We start from the raw sequence: 23,478 nt of genomic DNA, 5'->3' as shown, positions 1-23,478 counted from the left end.
CGAGCTTGATCTTGAACTTGAACTTGAACTTGATGGAGTTGATCTTGACTTTTGCTTGAATCCAAGGGCTTCATAGCTTGTTCTTCAATCTTGTGGTCTTGATCTTGAACTTGAACTTGATTTGTGAATTTGATGGATTTGATTTTGACTTGTGCTTGAATCTAAGGGCTTCGTAGCTTGTTCTTGAATCTTGCGATCTTGATCTTGAACTTGAACTTGATTTGTGAATTTGATGGATTTGATCTTGACTTGTGCTTGAATCCAAGGGCTTTATAGCTTATTCTTGAATCTTGCGGTCTTGATCTTGAATCTTGATTTGCGAATTCGATGAACTTGATCTCAACTTGTACTTGAATTCAAGGGCCTTTGAGCTTTTCTTGGATCTTGTAGTCTTGATCTTGAATCATGACGAGCTGATCTTGAATGCTTGAATTTTTAGAGAAATATGTGGCGTTTGATCCACGAGCTCTCTCTTGATTCTTGCTAGTCTTGTTGGTGTTTTTCCTGAATTATGAGGCCCCTGTGTATATAGTTGTTGGAAGTAAAGAGTCATGATAAATATGAACTTCCTTTGACCAATTAGATTTAAGTGACATGGTTTTGATAAATATGAATTTCCTTTGATCAATTAGATTTAAGTGACATGACACATTTTATGGGTTTTTTTTAGTTCACTAGGTCTATTGCATCATTTTGACATATGACATGGTCCCATTGACTCCTTGACTTGACATGCCACGTAATTCAACACGTAGCGCCAAATTGGGCCTCTAGAATATGATGACATCATGGGCGTGCTAAAGTGGGCTTAGTCATTTGTAACCCAAAATAATATGATGACACCTTGGGCTTGTTAAAGCCGGTTTAGTCATTTGTAGCCCAAATTAACGGTCTAACCCAATTGAGGTTGGACTTTAATTAAATCCATATATGTTTGGACTTAATTAATTAATTTAATTATATTAATCCACAATATTTGTTTGAGATTAATATATTTTGAATTTAATATAATCCAAATTTTATACGGATTTAAATTTAACAAAATTTTACTACCTACACACACATTTTAAGAAATAATAAATAATAGGATAATTTTACTATATTAATATTTGAATATAATAAATTTATTATTTAAAAAATAAATAGTATTTAATAGCAAGGATAAAATTGACACAGATAATAAAAAATTAAATGAACGGAGCTCGTATATATTTTAAATGGCCGGCCTGTAATTAATAAACTTAATTCTTTGACCCTCCCCACAATTCTTTTTCTTTTCAAAAATAGAAAGCCCTTAAATTGTCGCATATTCCAGCATACGCTAATTATTATCCATTAACTTCATTCCCATTATTAATTACCAACTACATCTAATTAACCAAACAATCAAGTTTATATTTTCTCCTAATTAGTGGAAACAATTCATAACAAAGACTCCAATATGAATTTGTCAACTCATAATCATCAAGAAGTTGACCAGCAAAAGCACCAAGACAATATTGGCGTTGGCCGATCTTACGAGTGTGTCTTTTGCAAAAGAGGATTCAACACTGCCCAAGCTTTAGGTGGCCATATGAACATCCACAGAAAGGACAGAATCAGAATAAACAGACCAAATCAGAACCAGAACAACGGACGTTACCATGCTGCCGCGGCCCATGTAAATTTCCGGACATATTTTCCGGCCTATTCTTCCACATCCACTACAAGCCCGTTCTTGATGAACGGGCCTGATAGTGGCTCGGAAGATCACAACAATACTCAGCAGTGTCTAAATTTGTTTGGAGATGATTGGCGTATGAGTTTGAGCTTGCAATTTGGTGCGCATGCAGTAGAAACTATGGAAACTAATAAAGGGACAGGAGATGATTTGGATTTGGAGCTTCGGTTAGGCCATGATCCTTAATTATATCTAATTAGAGGATTATAAACTCTTGGAATTATGGAGTAAAGCAGGTTATTGGTAAGTAATATACATGTATGTAGAATAATTCTATAAGTTTATCTGGAAATCTGTCCTAAGTAGTACAAATATAGTAGGGTTTTGTATTCAACGAGTGATCATTAGAGAGTGTATTATCCGTCTTCTATTTTTTATGTTCTATAATATAAAATAATAGTTATACTTATAAACAAGAGTTCTTCTTAATTAATTATATGTTCTTACAAGTTCTTCCCATTGGACTCTTCTAGCTAGTTACTTAATGTCATTCCTGATTTTCCTAATCAATTATACTGTCTAGTAAAGCTTTAACGTCCTGCCCTCGTTTAGAATGTAAGATAACCTTTTCTACGTTTGCACTCAATTTGTTTTAGCAGTTGTTGATCTGAATTACTAAGGCTCTCTTAAATAGATACTATGATATAAGTAACATCTTAAATATTTGGTAGCATCTCTTTGGAGAGTAGGCATAATTAGTACTACTACGATGAAATGTGCTTCCTCCCGCTTTAGTTAATTATAGGTTTAAGTTAATGCTTCTCTACTCCATCGGAATCATCATTCTACACTTCTTCCTTTCACCCTCTATATATTCCATTATGGAGATTGGAATTACTCAATAACTTAAATTTTAAATTGTTGATTTAACTCTTTAAGTATATTGGAGATCGGAATTACTTAATAACTTAAATTTTAAATTGTTCATTTAACTCTTAATTATATTCATACAAATGTTTATTGTTTATTTTATATCACAAATTTTAGATCTTTCTTTTTATCGTAGACTATGTGATGTGTGTCCAGTTAAATACAGTCAAATAAAATAGGATGGTGGGCTTACATGATTATCCGATTACTACACTATACCTTAAGTAGATAGGCTATAAAGTAGATATATATACCTTAAGTAGATAGGCTATAAAGTAGATATATAGCATGTTCAACCAAACTTCTAAACTCAGCTTATTTTGAAAAAATATTTTTTTAAAGTATTTTTTAAAAAAGTATTTTTGATAAGGAAAGGTTTTTGTTTGGCCAATAAATATTAAAAATACTTTTGAGCATCAATTAGTGTTTGATCAAACCTTTTAAAAGTGTTTTAAAGTGTATTTTCCTCACAAATACTTCTAAGGAGAACTATTTTCTTATCTTATGAAAAATTAGTTTTTCTACTCCCTAAAAACATTTATTTTCTTTAAAAGCTTGACCAAATACCTGTTTTTTAAAAATAAACAACACTTCTAAGAAAAAATACGCTTAGTCAAACAAGCTAATATTAGTCCCCTGTGTCAATTCTCATGATTTACATGAAGATATAAAGTCAATCCGGTACTAAGAAGAAGGCAATATATGATTGTTCTCAAAGTACATATATATCTTCTCCATCGATCTCTATCTGACCAAATTATCTTGAATTGGACATTTTCATAATGAAAAAAAAAAAATAGGATTTGATGTTATTGAGCTAGATTTTCCATGTAAAAGTATACATATACCGTATATAAGCTACTATAATTGATCACCATTGTTAAATTTATCATTGATCCTATGTATATGTTGATCATGTCTGATGACACAGCTAAGCTATTACTTGGGATGACAATCCTATAATCACTTGAACTGTGAATGATTAGTTTCCCAAATTAATTTTCTTAATCAATCCTCAGTAGTCTCTGGGTGTTTGTATTAATCCCAAAAAAGTCAGCATCAATCATTTACAAGGAGGCAAATTATCATATCCTTGTCTTCGAAATTAGCTGCAATATAGAACTGAACCTAAAAATTAAGTTCCAATAAAGCAACATCTAGAAACTAATAATTACAAGGATTCTACAAGGAACATAGTCACGAAAAAAATGTAAACTTCTTGTGTTTGAATCTTAGCAAGGGCATCCGTGATTAATCCATCTTGTAAGGGCCTTTTGCAGTCTGTAGTAAGTCTTTAAGGAGAAAGAAACTGTCGTCTTGATGGAGAATGCTCCATTTGGTCAATGCATCCACGAATTGATTAGCTTCCAAATAGCAATGTTGGAATTGACAATGAATCCTTTTCGCCAATTTCTAATCTTCAATGATAGTCTCTTTCAACTGCTAAGTGTCAAAATATCTGTAGATCATGAACTAAAACAAGAGAATTGGAAACTCTGCTTTGATCGAAAGAGGAAAAAACGAGTTTTTCAACTGAAATATGTACATAGTGATGGTATTTATACTAATTCTATTAGCTAACTATCTCAATGCAAAATATCTTAACGTAACCGACTAAGTAATTAAATACAAAATATCTTTCAACTAACTGCTAGCAGGAATAACTAACTAATTTCCAGCTTCCAGCTCACTATTGCAGCACGTTAGCTCAAGGTGAACTCTCACTTCATCCTTCAGCTTCCATGTTTAAAGCCCCCCTTCAAGCTAGGAGTTATGGACTATCTTGGAATTAAGATAAGTATGTTGTAACTTTCCCAATCCTTTAGTTAATAGACCACTAGGTTGCTCTACAGTAGAAAGATGTGAGCTATGCACTAGTCCAGTCGAAATGACAATTAAAGTCAATGTATTAATTCGTACATGAAATATAAGATTAGCTGCTATTTGAAGAGTATCTTTATTGTCATTGGCAATTGCAATCTAACATCCAACTCTTTAAATAATCCAGTCAACCACACAACCTTGACTACTTTAGATGCCATGCTCCTATACTCAACTTTAGCCGAGCTATTAGAGATAGTAGATTCTTTCTCGGATTTTTGAGAAATCAAAGAATCACCAAAATTAATCATGTATCTAGTAATAGATATTCTAGTATTTATGCAAGAACCTCGATCAGCATCACAAAATCCTTGAAAGCAATTTGAGTGCTTAGCAGACATCAAAACTCCTGAACCAGTTGCTTGCTTACATATCTCACCATTTTTAGAATTGTTTCCATGTAAGATAATTTTTGAGCATGCATAAACTAACTCAAATTTTGCACAACAAAGGCAATGTCAGACCTTTTAATAGTGAGGTATAGTAAACTTCGTATAAGCCTTTGGTACCCTCCTGGATCCACTAGAATTGGATCGTTTTCATGCATAAAGTGAGTATTATACTCAGCTGTAGTCAATTTTTGATTTATATCTACATGTGTTCCTGCTGGCTTTGAGCCACTTAGCCCAGAGTTTGAGATGAATTTTATTGCATACTTTCTTTGATACATGCGAATTCCATCTGTATTTCTAGAAAATTCAATGCCAAGAAAATACCTAAGCTTCCTAAATTTTTTTATTTTAAAATTGACCTTCAACACTTGTTTAGCAGTATCTATTAGCTTATTGAAACTTCCCATAATCAATAAATCATCCACATAGATCAATACTATCACTATACTTCTTACTCTTTTTGGTCATTAAGGAATAGTCCAAGTGACTTTGATGAAATCCTACTTTCATTAATGTTATGGTGAGTTTAATATTCCACTACCTAGAGGCCTGTTTGAGTTCATAAAAGGACTTAAACAGCCTACACACCTTAGGACTGTGTGCACCATTAGTGACAAATCCTTGTGGTAATTGCATAAATACCTTCTCATATAAATTACCTTGTAAGAAGGCATCATCTACATCCATTTGTTGAATTGACCATCCATTAGTAATTGCAATAGAAATTACTATCCCTACTGTCACCATTTTACCAACGTGAGAAAATCTCCTGGTAATCAAGCCCCTTCTTTTAATTACATTCTTTTGCCACTAATTAAACCTCTACCTTTCCACCTGTCCATCATCTTTGTATTTATTTTAAACACCCATTTGCATCCAATAACTTTCTTACCAGCTGGTAAAGTAATAACCTTCCAAGTACCATTGCTTTAAGGGCTTGTATCTCAGTTTTTATTATTGCAAGCCACCTTGTATCCTTGATCGCTTGAGCATAATTGAGGTTTAGTCTCTGTGAAAAAATGAGCTATGTAGCTTTAATAGGATGCTAACGGGCTAATGTAATCAACATTCTCACTAATATAATATAGACATGAATGAGTAGAATTTGATTTTGGTCTTGTAACAAAATCCTAATGCCATCAGGCTTACTAACCCTTTTTGAGGTCCTCCTTAGAGTCGGTGGAATTATTTCTACAATGTCTTGAGTTGTAACAATGTCTTAATTTCCAATTGGATGATCAACTATGACATATGCAATGAGGTCACCACTGTGAACATATTTACAACTTCATCGGGTTGCATCATATTGATGTTATGATGTTCTAGTACTGCATTTACATTTTTTGTATGCAGCACATATGCATGACCCGTAGGCATAAAAAAATATCTTCTGCAACCAGATCTGTCATACAACCTAGTTGATATGATTAAATTGGAAATAGATGCTCATGAAAGGAGACATCTCTACTAAAAAAACTATTTATTCTCCAAGTTATTGAGCTTGTAACTTTTTTAAGTAGTACCATAACCTAGTCAATAAAAGAAGATATCTCTACTAACAAAAACCTGTTTATTCTCTAAGTTATAAAGCTTGTAACCTTTATGAGCAGTATCATAACCCATCATTACTGACTTAATAGCTCTTGCATTAAATTTTTCTCCTTTAATCAAGTTAGTTGCATATTATAGACAACTAATCACCAATATGTGAGATATATTCGTTAGTTGCAAAGCATAGACAACTAATCACCCTCATGTGAGATATACTTGCTTTCTTATTATAGAGTATGTAGAAAGGTTTCATGTTTCCCAAAACATTAGATGGAGCTCTAGTAATTACATATACATCAACAGTAATACACTACCCCCAAAATTTTTAGGTAAGTGACCTCAAATTTGATTGCCAGTTTTAAGGATGTGCCTATACCTTCTCTCCATCACTCCATTATATTGTGGAGTATAAGGAAAAGAACTTTGATATATTATGCCATGATTTGTAAATACATCTCTGCATTGTGCATTAAAGAACTCACCATCATTATTAAATTTAAATACCTTAAATTCCTTACCAAATTATCTCTTTACCATAACTAAAAAAATTCTTAAGCACAAAACAAATATTAGCTTTAAGATGCATTAATAATACCCAAATTCATCTAGAATGATCATCCACCAAAGTGAGAAATAATCTCATATTATTGTGAGTGCAACTTTATATAGTCCCCATACATCCGTATCAATCAAGTAAAAACAATGAGATGCTCTACTGTTGCTAATAGGAAATGAAAGTCTAATATGCCTTGCAAGTGGACATATATCACAATATTGTAAAAAAGATTATGTTTATTCTCAACTACATATAACTTTCTAAGAATAGTCATATGTATATGTTTTTTTCTTTATGCCAAAGTGACCCTTCGTTTCTGCATCCTACAACAACAAAAGACTTTATTCTTTCATCTATGCATTTCATCCTCCCATCTATGCTTCTAGTCTTAATATGTATGTAGTATACAAACCACTATACTTTTCATCAATCTCCTCCACCCTTCCAGTGAAGAGATTCTGAAAAATGAAGAAATCGAAAAAAAGGCACAACAATTCAGTTCCCTTGTCAACTTAGCTACACACAAGAGATTAATTTAAACTTAGGCACACACAAGACATTGTGAACTGTATCGCCTCTCTCCAACTAATAATTCTCAGATTGAGTAGTCACAGAAGAATCGCCATTAAGTAATTGAACCTTTCCTAGATTAAAAACTATCAAGTTAGTGTTTAACAAAGAACCATCACTCACCATGTGGTTAGTAGTACTATTATCCACTATCATTATGTACAAATATTGTTTAATCTAGATGAGTGAGCAGGAATAACAACAATACCTGATATGTTAGCAACTGAATCAATGATTAATATTTTGTGTAGTAACCTCAATATCTGTTTATATTGGTTAGGTATGAAATATGGATTCATCATACTATGTGGAGTACCTTTTGGTTGAGTAACTATAATAACTGTATTCATTTTTTTCCTTTGAAATTGGTTGGATACCTTATCAGCTTGTAGCATGTCTCTCATGTGTGACATATTATAGTAATAACAATGTACCAATATGTAGTATGTGTACTTGACGTATCCTCTCATATTACACGCATCCCAATACTAAAGTGGAGACCTTCTAGATCTTTGAGAGGTGCTTGATATTGATCTCCCATTTTGGAAAACAACCAAAAACTACTACTTCCACTAGAATGACACCAGAAAAATCATTAGAACTATTTTCTCACCATTATATCCAATCGTAGAACTACTTGTTCCTCATCCATAATTATTTTAACCTCCTATGTTTCCTGCATAATCAACTGTAGATGTACCTTTGTTAGAAAATAAAGTTGTATGATCCACATTACCTATATCACCACCTCTATTGAAAAAAATATTGTGTGATCAATTGAACTTCCACTAGGGTATTGCTCTCCAGAGATCACTCTTTGGCTCTCATAATGGATTATCATAGCGTAGAATTGACTTATAATAGGTATAGGGTTCATGAGAAGAATTTTCTTTCTGCCTGACTCTAACTACCATTTAAGCCCATACAAAATTGTAATACCTGTTGTCGCACCAAATTGTGTACATATTCCTTGATGTTGGACAATTGCAACTAGGTTGCAGTTTAATTGAGTCAAACTCATCCTAAAGGTCCTTCAAGTCGAGTAATACATAGAAACAGATGAAACTCCTTGAGATAGCATAGCTATATCCTTGTGAGGATGATAGATCTGCAATATATTAACTTTGTCAAATTGCTCCATCAAATCATTCCATATAGCTGTAGCATTTAAGTAGAAGACAATTCCCTAATCAATTCCTTACTAACATTATTCATAATTCAGAAATCACTATCACATTGCAGCAATCCCAGTACTGCTTCTCTGATTCCTTAGTCAAATCATCGTGCTTGACTGTTCCATCAATGAACCCTAACTTGTTCTTAGTTAACAAATTCAACCTCATTGCACGACTCCAAAGTGTATAATTCTCCATCCCTACCAATTGAATTTTGATTTGTACAACTCAAGCAACATTAGAAGGTAATAAAAATGAAGGATCATCATGATCAGGTTTAGCTGCCCTTATTGATTTTTCTTCTTAATTGAAGGTTTTGTTGCAGTAAATCTATCAATTATTCATGAAATCATTCAAAAAAAAAATCCTATATTCATTCAATTTTTCTTTGATACCATGTTAGAATATCTACAAATCATGAACTAAAACAAGAGAATTGAAAACTCTGCTTTGATTGAAAGAGGAAAAAATAAATTATTCAAATGAAATTTGTACGTACTGAAGGTATTTATACTAATTCTATCAGCTGAATATCTCGATGCAAAATATCTTAACTTTATTGACTAACTAATTCAATACAAAATATCTTGTAACTAACTACTAGCTGGATTAACTAACTAACGTCCAACTTTTGACTCAACTTCAGCTCAGCATTGCAACATATTAGCTCAAGGTGAACTCTCACTTCAACCTTCAGCTTCCATGTTGAAAACTAAGGTGGATTTTTTTTGTTTTTTTGTATGTTGATAATAACATAGAACCATCTTCTAAAGTAAGTTTATTAATATCATTTTGAATACACTATTTAAGCCCTTGTAGAGCAGTCGACTTCAATTGCCTTGCTACTCTATTATCCCGGGAAGATAAGAAAGCCACATACTATTTTTATGAGATTTTCTACACATACCTACTACACTTGCTAGACCATTTTGTATATTGCTTCTATCAGTGTCATATTTATTAGTCTTGTACCACTTTATTATTATGCATTTAATTATTGGTACTAGAGGAATAATTTTATTGCAAATGTAAAATCAGTTTGACCCCCAATTTTTATCAGATTTAATCTTATTCAAAAATAATTTAATATGTATTAAGATTTGGTATTTAATCCTCTTAATAAATCACCTGGTGTTTTCATACCTTTATGAATCTTTAGCATTTTAAATTTTTCAACAAACCATAAGATGTCTGTTTGTAAAATAATTTGGTGGATGAAATTATGAGATTTGAAATTCTCCTAATTCTTTAGAAATAAAATTTGATATGTATTTCTCCCAAATGATACCAAGAATTATTTCTCCCAAATGATACCAAGTAGGTTGTCGAAGTATTTTCATAGAATCCTTGTAACGTCCTTGCCATTGAAGTATGCTAATTGTCTCACTGTATGAGTTTTTGCAGCAAAATCACTTGGATACTAATTTTTGCTTAAATTAATTTAAGAAGGATTTCATCAGAAAAAACTTGCATTTCAGGAGCTTCCACAAAATAAATGACATCTTAAAAGGTATACAATTATTTAAATCTTATAAGTAAAGAGAAATTTTTTTTCTTTGCCTTGCTAGATTCCATATAGAAGAAATTAATAAAGATCCTATGTAATTAGGAGTTCAAAATGGGATTATCAGTTATGTTTTTATACCTTGTTTGTAATAAAATATTTTTAATTAAATCCTGGAAAATATATTTGTTCAATATTTCACACTCCATTATTAATAATGTCACAATTTTTGAATTCATAAGTGAGTCATAGAGGTGAATAACATGAGTCACTGCTCTCATATCGGTCCAGTTATCCCACCAGAGATTGATATTTGTACCATTATCCTCATAAGTGGCTGCTCTTTTTGAAATGTAGTCTAATCTTTCGTTGTATTTATACTTTTAAGATTCTTTATCTAATGAGAGATTAAGTATGAATAATCTTCTTGGCAACAAGACATGTGAACTTACAATACTTGATATTAAGATGACCATAAGGAACTTGTGGTTCTAGACTTTAATCGTTTTTTTCAATTCAGGTTCTCATTAACATTCTAAAGCCTCCTAAGTCTCAAACATCCTTCATTAATAGGATAAGTCACCTTTACTTTAGTTTACCCTCTTTAAAGCTCCAAAAGAGTGTAATCATATGTATCTTTACTTCATCAAATATTCTTTGGGGTTCTACAACAAACTATAAATGAATAGAAATAAATTCTAGCATAAGATTATTAAAATAATTCTCCACTATGAGATAAAGCATTCCATGCAAACCTGTAACTCTTTTAATGATTTTAACGACAACGACCCAATAAAAGATAGTTAGTTAGCTACCAATGTTGTCACAATCCTAGCTTATATGTTGGACGTAATTGGAACTGGAACCATAAGTGGATCGAGCGAATCCTTCACCAAACATATAACTAGAACATGTACCATAAGATGAGTGGAAGCTAAAACATGAGTTGTACTTAATAATAAAATGAAATAATCCTTTTTCTGTTTGAGACATAAAGCCATTTAAGAACTAATTATAAACTGAACCCAACTGATTATCTATGAATCCTCTATTGATATGATAGATATTGTTTTACCATGAGAAGGCTCCAGGATACCTTTATGTAAAAAAATAACTGAAGACTGTGATGACCATATCTAAGTTCTATGTTGATCACTTGTTATTGTTGTTACTATTACTTCTACGGATGTTGTTGTTGTTGAAGGAGTATGTAGTAGGTTACTTGTATTTGGTACCCAGCTACCACTGTTTTTGTATTTTGCATCAATTGTTGAGGGTTCTTTTCCACAGTATTTTTGAAGGACAACTGTTTCTTTATGAATAACCGCACAAAGATAAATGGAAGAAGAGTAATTTAAATGTGCTCTCTTACTTGAGTTGTCTTAGTAATATAGTGACTATTTTCTTCAACCAAATTTGTATTTATTATCAAATAAAAAGAAATGAGCGAGGTCCACATTTGAAACAGAAGGAAGTTCATTGCTTTGACCAGAGAGGCCACTGGACTCATCTGAGGAAAAAAGGTTCTATCTTCATTATAATTAACTCTGAATTTTTGTATTTCTAAAAAAATTGTTAACATCCCAAGAAAATTCTCATGAATCAGGCTAGAAAAGAGGTTCAATCAAATATTCAATAATGATCAACAAATGAACCAAAATCTATAAAGTAAATGTATAATTGGTAGTTTCAAATTTCCAAAGTGTATAACTGAGGAGTAAAAGAAATAATTACTCTTATATTTATTGTTTTAGACTTTAAATAATATAAGGAATTGAGGAAAGGAAGCATTTTTGTAAATTAATTATCTTGTTGTTCGGGTTCTTTAATTGAGGTAGGTTACAGTAACAATCCAAATTTGTGGGTCTAGATCCAAACCATTTTTAAATATGTATATACCTAAACTTGATGATTTCTAGTGGTATAAAGGTGTTACTATAAATTTCTTAGTGTGAGAAGATCTTTGAAAATGAATTAGATAATAAGGAACTTCTAACTCAAAGTTAAATTGAAAGCTTCTTTACAGATTGAATTTTCATATAAGATTTTATTAGGGCCAACTTTAAATGAGCATAAATTCTAGAATATGATGAATTTTGTGTCCCAAGACCCACATATGAAAGGTATTTGAGTGTTCTTTTCAACACCATCGACTATTCATTAGTCTAATTTGGAGTAAAAAGTTAGGACAATTTTTCCAAAAGTTAGCAAGCTGATCGATACACTAAAATGCTTTTGCGGACTAGTTTGCAGTCGCAAAACCCTTTTGTAACTCTGTAGACCCAACACAGACCATGAACCCATAATAAATATAAATTCAAGTTACTGGAATCATTACGTAACCATTATGCATCCACATATCATATTTGTTAGTCTGCATAAGGCCCCAATGGGATATTTTTCTAATATTTTGTTTAAGGGCCATTTTGGTCCCTTTTAACCTAAATGTCATGACCAAAACTACCAAATCTTAAGGGCACCTACTCTAATCCACCATGAGGGGAGAACCACTTACCACCTACTTAACATAACATGCAAAAATATTTATTAAATATGAATAACTAACCTTTATTACTGTCATGATCCCAAAACCAAGGGTCATGATGATACTTGTCATGGCAATCCTTGACAAATAAGCCCATCATCCAAATTGATATGACAAGGGTAGAAAATAATACCAACCCCAAGGTAAGACATCTAGAATGAAGCCGAACTGCACAATTTCAATAATAGCATAAATACATTAAAAAAATACCATAATAACCCCAAAATCCAGTGTCATAGTGTAATAACTACTAAATATATCTCGAATATTAAAAGATTTAATAATAGACAAAATCAATCATAATCTGTCGTTGAATACAAATAAGATATGAAATAGATAAGAAGATATAGTAGATCCACTCAAGGAGCCTAGAACGACTGCTACATCAAATATACTCCAGATAACTCCTGAATCAGCTCTTATGTGGCATACTCGTACCTGGATTTCTACCCAAAGAGTGCAGTAAGAGTGGATATAGTCCACTTATACTCAGTAGGTATCATAGACTGACTGAGAAAAGTAGAAAATAGCATATAAAATACACACCATGGGCACATCACCTGCTATAAAAAATGTTTCAAATGGTATCCTATACTATCTCCATTAACAGTTCTATAATATTCACATATATCATAAATATAGGTATAAGAAGAAGAACAAATATATATGTATACCAAATACAAGTAAAAGAAATAAATATGAATAGACATATACCTATCAAGGACAATAATACAATATATAATAAACACAATATATGAGATGCAATGAAGATAATAATGATGATGACGATATGATGCTCGAGGCTATCGCACATCCTCCGTGTACACCTACCAAGTTATTTTTCCTGGTATGACCCATGGAGGGTTCATCAACCCCTATACAATCTAATATCCAATATCTAATATTAATATTTATAGCCTCTCTCCAACACATACATTGATTTAGGGATTTTAAAGATGTCATATTTTCTATTAGAATAAACCAGTATTTCTATGATGGTACCAATGTTTTATGAATATATATGATATGAGAATGTAATGCTCACAACCTACCAAAATGAGAATTTCCATATCCAACCAATATACCAACTATATGAGACAAAATCCACTCAATATTCCAATCATCCATGACACCCAATGTAATAAAACACCCTAGGTTTTAGTCCTTGGAATTTTCAAGAGTTTTAAGCTTCTAATCATTATACGCCTCACCATACTAGTCGTATTGTAAGGGTAAGAGTCAAGTGACCCATCTCGTATGTTATCAGTGTGTGGTGGGTGAGTTTTTGCTGTGGGTACGAGTTGGTGAAGATGAGTCGCATGTTCAGAGTATGAGTGGTATAGTAAAGTCATATGTTACCCAGTGTCCAACCCCCTTTAATTTTGTCTTGGATATGGTTTGAAGGTACTAGTCGTATGGTATGGATATGATTGGGGCAAAATAAGTCATATGATGGACAGTGAGTGATGTCTAACCTTTTTATCAATCTACGAGTAGAGGGTACCGCTCGTATGATATGGGTATGAGTGAGAGGTACAAATCGTACCCTCTTGTGGTGATTTTTACAGTTTAAGTTGGGGATATTCTGGATATTTTATCTCTAAATTCCTTTTAACCCAATAACTTAAAACACTATTGGGACTTTATTTACCCTATTATTCTCAATCAAAAACACTCTAAATACTCTCTCAGACTTTTCGTTCAAGAAAGGGCTAGGGTTTCCTCAAGGTGATTTAATTAGGGGCTTTCAAGAGTAAATCTCTCTGTCTTCTTTGGTATTTAAGCCATGTTACTCCTCTCTAATTGTTATTTCAACTAAAATCATGTTTTAATGAATGGTTTTCATGGTAATATTGTGATATTGATTTGGTTTTGAAATATATGTTGGGGGTTTTTGGTTTTTCTTGGTTGGGTAATGTTTTCCCATGTTTTTCTTATAGTTTTCATGTGATTTTTAGGTCATAATTGTGGTTTGAATATGTGGTTCCATGGGAATGGTAAATTGGTAGTTGGTTTTAGTTTGAAAACTATATGCCCTCAACATTTTTGTTAAAATACCTATGAGAATGGTTTTGTCATATAGGTTGACTTTTATTGAAATCCTTGCATTACATAATATGGTAATAAAACCTAAATTAGTTTAAATGGTTTTAAATGGATTGGAAAAGCCTTGGTGGCCATGGCTTGGTTTAATGGTAAACTTGTGAGGTACATGGAAATCCCCTAAGTATTGGCTAATGACATTACTTGCAAGCTATAGTCGGTATGACGATACCACTTCATAATGCCTTGGTAATTAACTCTTGGAATTGGTGGTTTGGTTATGTGCTAAAAAGTTTTAATGGGGCAATAATGGCGGGGTGTGATAGCTGATCGTGAAGGTGTGATTCTGATGGATGAACACTGGATACTATGTTTGGCAACATGAGGGTTGGTCATGGTAACCATATACTTGTGGGGTACATGGGAATCCCCTAAGTTATACTTGTCTATATATATCATGGACAGTGAAGGGTACACGAGAATCCCCGACCCTTATGATATCTTTTATTCATGCGGCCACGCGCATTGGGGCCCATTCAGGAGGTAACACTGGACCCATAAAGCTTGTGGGTGGTTTTAGGATGGTCAAGCTACACAACCTTGGTTAAGATTTTAATGCATGATAAACCCGGTTCCCTTTCCCAACATGGAATATAGATGTATGAATGTGATTACATATGGTTCTTTTACTTTGGTTTTGAATGATGACATTATTTTATCCTTATTTCTGAGTATATGCCAACGTCCACCCGCTAACCCGTCTTCGGGCGTTGTATTCCCATGCGATGCAGGAACCGACCATGCTACTCCTCCTGCTCAGTGACTTGGATTAAGAGACAACATTTATTTCACACTAAAGTGGTGAGCTTCCATACTATAAAAGACTCCATTTTATGTTATGGATATCTTTTCATACTTTTATTTATTTCTTGGACTTTAGTTTTTGCTATGGTCGACGGCATGTCCCAACCAGATGCTCATTGCTTTTGGTTAGAGACTTTGTGTGACTACTTTGGGCATGGGCCGTGTAGGTATTTGTGTCAGCATTGGCATTGGTGTTTGTATTGGGGCTAACACTGGTTAGATATTTGATTGGATTATTTGTTGGTTATGGTTATGGATTCAATTATTATCTTTGAGTACTTTTTTCTTTATATTGTAATGTGTTCAAAATTTATCCAACATAGGTTTCAGGGTGGTTATGGTGGTGTATTGGGATGGTCTTTGATCTCTATTTGGATTGAGGCACTTGACATAACTAGGCCTCAATTTGGGTCATGTAAAATTGGTATTAGAGCCCTAGGTTCATGGTCATTTGGTAGTCCACAAAGTTGTGTCTAGTAGAGTTTGTTTTAAGGGTGTCTAGCATTCCACACTCATATGGGAGAGGCTATAAGGCATTTAGAAATGTTTCTCTTTCTCGTGTTCTATTTTAAGCTGTAGTGTCTAAGTCCTGAAATCTTCTCTAATTCCCATTTGTTCTCTTTTAAGACCATGCCTCGACAATCTGAAGTTCACGAAAACTCCTTCGCGCTAACTAGGGACAATATTGATAGGACACGCTCTACTCATAGGATCTATACCCAATCTAAGTCTTGTTCTCAATTGTACTCTTGGAGTTCCACCAGTTTCCTCTAGTCCATCTCAAACTTCTCAGGTTGAAGTAACGAATTTTAAGTTTTATCAGTCCATTCATATGTTGGCACAGTTGATAGCTACTCAGTCTAAGCACTGTGTTCCTATTACTCCATATTTAGAGGCCACAAGGGTTTTCCAGTTCATGAGGTTGAACCCTACGACCTTTACGGGTGTTAAGATGGAGGAGGATTCTCAAGGTTTTCTAGATAAAATAGAAACAATTTTTTGAGTTATGTATGCCATGAACGTAGAGGGCATATAATTTGCCACCTGCCAGCTGTAATATGTGGCATACCAATGGTACGAGGAATGAGATTAAATAAGAGGTGACAATGTTGAGTCATCTCTATAAGAGCATTTTTCTAATTCTTTTCTGGACTACTTCTTTTCTCAAGAGTTGAGGGAAGCAAAAGCGAAATAATTTGTTAATCTGAAGCAGGGCAAGATATCAACCAAGGAGTATGCCTTGAAGTTTCACCAGTTATTGTAATATGATCCTGAGTTGGTTTCTGGTATGAGACTGAGGATGAGGAAGTTTGCTTCTGGTTTATCCCGAGACTTAATTTTGGAAAGTAAAGCTACTTGTTGATCAAGGACATGGATATCTACAGGTTGGTGTTATACATGCAACAGGTTGAGAAAGATAGAAAGAAGTAAGATAAGTTAGAGGAGAGGCAGGAAAAAAAGTTTAGGTTCTATGATCAGGGTGGTGCCCAACAACAGAGTCAAAGGAATGGTGGGAAGTGGCCCAAGAAGAAGTGGGGAAATTCTAGGTCTTACTTGACGACCAATGCTCCCTACCTAAAGCCATTGGGTGATGGGTTTTTCCATGATGGCGACAACTTTAGGGCACACGGTACCCAATCTCAAGCTAGTGGGGTCAGTCAACTTCATCATATCCTTCCTACAGGTTTTATGGTAGATTACATCTGGGTTTTATAATGAGAGAAGGGACAGGTTCTTCAACTGTGGTCATCCGGATCATATACTTAGAAAGTGTCTTGTTGGTAAGGTTGCTTCAGGGGAAAACAAGGTTCCAGTTTGTTCATCATCAGTTCTAGCACCAAAGGTTGCACCATCTAGTTCTGGCATTGGTTGGAATGGTCTTTATGCTCTCACTACTCTCTTGGATTCTGAGTTATCGCCTGACGTCATGACTGGTATGTTGAAACTCTTTTCTTGTGATGTGTATTTTTTACTTGATCTGAGGTCTACTCTCTCTTATGTGACCTTATTTGTGGCTGCGTATTTTGGTTTTGGTTTGACATATATTTTGAACACTTTTTCTATTTTTACCTCGATAGTAGAGAAACTATGATTGATCTATTTGAATCAGATATGGTAGATTTTGATGTCATATTTGGGATGGATTGGTTGTACTCGTGCTATGTATCTCTAGAATGTCGGACTCATAAGGTTCTCTTTAATTTCCCTAATGAGCTAGTTATCGAGTGAGAGGTGGTTTCCTAGATTCTAAGGGGAAGTTTATATCATATCTTAGAGCTTAGAGATTAATCTCCAGGGGTGTCTCTATCATCTAGACCGAGTTAAAGATTCTTACTCAAAGGGTCCTTCTTTGCATTCCATCCAAGTGGTAAATAAATTTCATGAGGTCATCCCTGATGACCTTCCTGGTTTTCTTATGATAGTGAGATTGAGTTTGGGATTGATCTATTTTTAGACAATCGTTTAATTTTTATTCCTCCATATAGAATAGCTCCGGCTGAGTTGAAAGAGCTTAAGAAATAATTAAAGAATCTTTTAGATAAAGGTTTTATCTGTCCTAGTGTATCCTCGTGGGGTGCACCAGTGTTATTCATGTGTACGAAGGATGGGTCCCTCCGGATGTGTATAGATTATCTACAGTTGAATAAGGTGATGGTAAAGAACAAGTATACTCTTCCAAGAATAAATGATTTGTTTGATCAGTTGTAGGCTGCTAAGTTTTTCTCCAAGATAGATCTTCAATTTGGGTATCATCAATTAAATATTAGGAAGGTAGATATCCCTAAGACTGCTTTCTGTACCCAATATGGGCATTATGAGTTTCTGGTTATGTCTTTTAGGTTGACCAATGGTTCGACGACATTCATGGATTTGATAAATAGGGTCTTTCGTCAGTATCTAGACTTGTTCATTATTATATTAATAGACGATATTCTAGTGTACTCTAAGAGAGAGAGGGATCATAACAATCACCTTCGTATTGGGTTGCAGACCCTAATAGAGCAACAACTATATGCCAAATTCTTGAAATTTGAATTTTGGTTGAACGCTATCACTTTTCTAGGTTATATCATTTCTAGTGAAGGGATAATGGTAGACCCACAGAAGGTTGTAGTGGTTAAGAAATGGCCTAGACCCATGACTCCAATCAACATTTGGAGCTTTTGGGTTTAGCTGGTTACTATAGGAGATTCGTAGAGAGATTTTCTTGTATAACTTCCCCGTTAACTAAGTTAAATCAGAAGAAGGTAAAGTTCTTATAGTCTAATGCTTATGAGGGTAGTTTCGATAAGCTGAAGGATAAGCTAACTTCAGCTCTGATTTTGACTTTGCCTGAAGGCGCTAATGGGTTTGTGGTCTACTTTGATGTATCTCGTCTGGGACTTAGTTGTGTTCTGATGTAGCATAGAAATGTGATAGAATATGCTTCTAAATAGTTGAAGTTGCATAAGAGGAATTATCCAACTCATGATTTAGAATTGCTAGTTGTGGTGTTCGCATTGAAAATCTTGCATCACTATTTGTATAGAGTACATATGGATATCTTTTCTAATCATAAGATCCAGTAGTATGTGTTTACTCAGAAAGAGCTTAACCTCAGGAAAATAAGATAGCTTGAGCTTCTCAAGGATTATGAAATGAGTCTTAACTACCACCTAGGTAAAGCTAACGTGGTTGCTGATAATCTTAGTAGGTTATCTATGAGAAGTTCGGCTCATGTGGATAAAGAGAAACGGGAGTTGGTGAAGGAAATTCACTATTTAGCTAACCTTGTAGTTCTTCTTTTAGACTTTGAGGATGGTGTATGTTTGTTCAGAAAGTGGTGTAGTTAGTCTCTGGGTCCTAAAATTTTGGAGAAATAAGTGTTAGATCTGGTGTTGATGAGGATCAAAGGTGATGTTTGTGGGTAAAAGGTGATGGACTTTGAGATTAGTGGTGAAGGTACTTTGCCGTACTATGGGAGATTATGTGTTCCCAACATTGATGGTTTATGAGAGAGGATCTTGGCTAAGGCACGTGAGCCATTCTATGTTGTTCATCCTAGTTCAACGAAAATATATCATGATCTCAAGGAGATGTATTGGTAGAACAATATCAAGAGGGATGTGCCTAATTTTGTGGCCAAGTGGATAATGTGTCAGTAAGTAAAAGTTGAGCACAGCAGTCCCAGAGGTTTGTATCAAGAAATTGAGTTGCCTGAATGAAAGTAGGAAGTGATCAACATGGATTTCATTACTAGTATTCCTTGATCTCGAAATCAGTTTGATTCAGTTTGGTCATCGTAGATAGGATGACAATGTCGACTTACTTTTTTCCAATGAGGACTAACTTCTCGGCTGAGGATTATGCAGGGTTATATCACCATAAGATTATGAAGTATGATGGGATACTTATTTCTATCATCTCGGATCACGATATGCAGTTTTCATCTCACTTTTAGCGGTCATTTTAGAAAGGGTTGGGGACTAAGGTTAGTCTAAGTACTGCTTTTCACCCACAGTCAGATGGGAAAGATGAAAGGATCATTCAAACAATGGAGGACATGCTTAGAGCTTGTGTGATTGATTATAGTGGTAGTTGGGTTGAGCATTTGCCTCTTATGGAGTTTTCCTATAACAATAGCTACCACTCCATTATTTGGATGGCTCTATTTGAATCTTTGTATGATAAGAGGTGTAGATGTCTTATTGGATGGCTCAAGGTTGGTAAGGCAAAGATGTTTGGCCCAGACTTGGCTCACCAGGCTATGGAAAAGGTGAAGGTGATTTAGGGTAGGCTTAAGGTTGCCTAGCGTCACCAAAAGTCCTATGTGAATGTGAGACAAAGGGACTTGGAGTTTGAGGTTGGGGATAGGGTGTTCTTAAAGGTATTTCCCATGAAGGGAGTAATGTGTTTTGGTAAGAAGGAAAAGACCCATCCCTGGTATGTTGGTCCATACTCAGTTTTAAGAAGGGTTGGTAATACTGCGTTGAGTTTGAGTTTCCTTCTATTTTGAGCTCCATTCATCCGATGTTCCATGTTTCTATGTTGAGAAAGTGTATTGGTGATCCATCTCAAATCATGTCTATCAAAGATATTGGTATTTATATTCTTTGTCTTATGAGGCGGTCCCAGTTGAGATCTTGTATCGTTAGGTTCGTCGGTTTCAAACCAAGGACGTGGCCTCTAAAAAGGTTCTATGGAGAGACTACAAAGTTGAAGAGGCTACTTGGAAAAATGATGAGGACATGAAGTCCAAGTATCTATTCCTATTTTCTACTCCAAAAATTCCTGCAGAAGGTATGTGTTCTTCATTATAGTTTTGTTTTCAAACTTTGTTAAAGCAAATATTGAATTCTTTGTATCTTTGTTTTGAGTTGGTGGGGTGTAAATTGTGCTTGTACTACCTTGTTATATCATTCGAGGATGAATGGTCTAAGTGGGGGAGAATTGAAACACCCAGGGTTTTGGTCCTTCGGTATTTCTAGAGTTTTGAGATTTTGATCATAATATGACTCACCATACTAGTCGTATAGTGAGGGTATGATTCAGGTGACCCATCCCGTTTGTCTTCCAATATATGGTGGGCGAGTTTCTATTATGGGTACGGGTTGGTGGGGATTAGTTTTATGATCAGAGTACGATTAGTGTAGTGAAGTCGTATGTTACCCAGTGTCTAACCCTCTTGATTTTGTCTTGGATATGGTTTGGAGGTATTAGTCGTATGGTATGGATACGATTTGGGAAAGGGGAGTCGTATAGTGGACAGTGTATGATTTCTAACCTTCTGATCAAGCTACGAGTGGAAGGTACCTCTCGTATGATGTGGGTACGAGTGAGGGGTCCGAACCATACCCTCTTACGGTGATTTTTACGATTTAAGTTAGAGGTATTCTGGACATTTCCCCTCTAAACTTCTTTTGACCTTATGACTTAAAACTCTATTGGGAATTCATTTACCCTATTATTCTCAATTAAAAACACTCTAAACACTCTCAAATCTCTCTCAAGCTTTTGGTTCAAGAAACGGCTAGGGTTTCCTCAAGTGATTCAATTAGGGGCTTTCAAGAGTAAATATCTCCATCTTCTTTGGTATCTAAGGCATGTTACTCCTCCCTCATTGTTATTTCAACTAAAATCACATTTTAATAAATGGTTTTCATGGTGATATTGTGGTATTGATTTGGTTTTGAAATATATGTAGGGTTTTTTTGGTTGTTCTTGGTTGGGTAATGTTTCCTATGTTTTCTTATGGTTTTCATATGATTTTCATGTGAGAATTGCGGTTTGAGCATGAGAATAGTAAATTGGTACTTGTTTTTGGTTTGGAAACTATATGCCCTCAACATTTTTGCTAAAATGCCTATAAGAATGGATTTGTCAAATAGTTTGACTTTTATTGAAAACCTTGCATTGCATAATATGGTAATGAAACCTAAATTGGTTTAAATGGTTTTAAATGATTGGAAAGGCCTTGGTGGCCATGGCTCGGTTTAAATGGTAAACTTATGGGGTACATGAGAATCCCCTTAGTGTTGACTAATGACATTGCTTGCAAGCTATAGTCGGTATGACGATACTACTTCATAATGCCTTGGTAATTAACTCCTGGAATTGGTGGTTTGCTTATGTACTAAAAGGTTTTAATTGGGCAATAATGGTCGGGTATGATATTTGACCTTGAAGGTATGAGTTCGATGGACGAACACTAGAAACTTATGTTTGCCGACATGAGGGTTGATCATGGTGACCATATACTTGTGGGGTACATGGGAATCCCCTTAGTTATACTTGTCTCTATATATCATGGAGGTAAAATGGTACAGAGGAATCCCCGAACCCTATGATATCTCCGATTCGTGCGGCTACATACACCGGGGCCCGTTCAGGGGGTAACACTGGACCCATATAATCCATGGGTAGTTTTAGGATAGTCAATCTACACAACCCATCTTAAGATTTTAATGCATGCTAAACCCGGTTCCCTTTCCCTGCATAGAATATATATGTATGAATGTGATTGAATATGGTTATTTACTTGGTTTTGAATGATGGCATTATTTTATCCTTATTCCTGAGTACATGCTAGCGGTTACCTGCTAACCCATCTCCGGGCGTTGTATCCCCACGCGATTCAGAAACTGACTATACTACTCCTCCTGCTTAGTGACTTGAATTCTGGGACAATATTTGTGTCAGACTGAAGTGGTGAGCTTCTATACTCTGGAAGAATCCATTTCATGTTATGGATATATTTTCGTACTTTTGTTTATTTCTTGGACTTTGGTTTTGGCTATGGTTAGGGGCATATCCTGACCGGATGTTCTTTGTTTTTTGTTAGAGGCTTTGTGTGACTACTTTGGGCATGGGCGGTCTTGGTATTGTTGTCAGCCTTGGCATTAGTGTTGGTATTGGGGCTGACACCCATTGGATATTTGATTGGATTGTTGGTTGGTTATGTATGGATTCTATATTGTCTTTGAGTACTTATTGCTATACCTTGTTATATGTTTGGAATGCATTTGACGTAGGTTGCAGGGTGATTATGGTTGGGTATTGAATGTAGTCTCCAGTCCCAATTGGGCTGGAGGTACCCGACACGACTAGTCCCTGGTTCGGGTAGTGTCACGTAATCCATATGCCAATAGAGAAAATACACAGACACATGTCATTGGTACCACATAAGCCCAATTTAGGAACATCAAACAAGATATAGTGAAATAGACATATACAAGGCCAACAACATCTTATAAGATTCCGTATGGTCACACATAGCAAATAATGTCTCAAATCCACCAACTCACAACAATATAGACCCCCACATAGG

At 34.7% G+C, this 23,478-nt stretch overlaps 1 protein-coding gene across 1 annotated transcript; it reads left to right on the top strand.

Annotated features, from left to right (window-relative positions):
• The first annotated feature begins 1,348 nt into the window (after positions 1 to 1,348).
• On the top strand, positions 1,349 to 2,149 carry LOC107866356 (transcriptional regulator SUPERMAN). Its single transcript, XM_016712449.2, has one exon. It carries the CDS (start codon positions 1,442 to 1,444, stop codon positions 1,904 to 1,906), a length of 465 nt encoding a protein of 154 aa, XP_016567935.1. The 5' UTR covers positions 1,349 to 1,441; the 3' UTR covers positions 1,907 to 2,149.
• The last annotated feature ends 21,329 nt before the right edge of the window (positions 2,150 to 23,478 follow it).

The sequence above is a fragment of the Capsicum annuum genome, chromosome 3 (assembly GCF_002878395.1).
Source record: "Capsicum annuum cultivar UCD-10X-F1 chromosome 3, UCD10Xv1.1, whole genome shotgun sequence".
Classification (NCBI taxonomy): domain Eukaryota; kingdom Viridiplantae; phylum Streptophyta; class Magnoliopsida; order Solanales; family Solanaceae; genus Capsicum; species Capsicum annuum.
The sequence above is the reverse complement of the archived record's forward strand: the minus strand, read 5'-3'. Positions and strand labels throughout refer to the sequence as shown.

Coding starts and splice junctions, on each gene's coding strand:
- LOC107866356 (XM_016712449.2), top strand. CDS start 1,442: ATGAATTTGTCAACTCATAATCATCAAGAAGTTGACCAGCAAAAGCAC.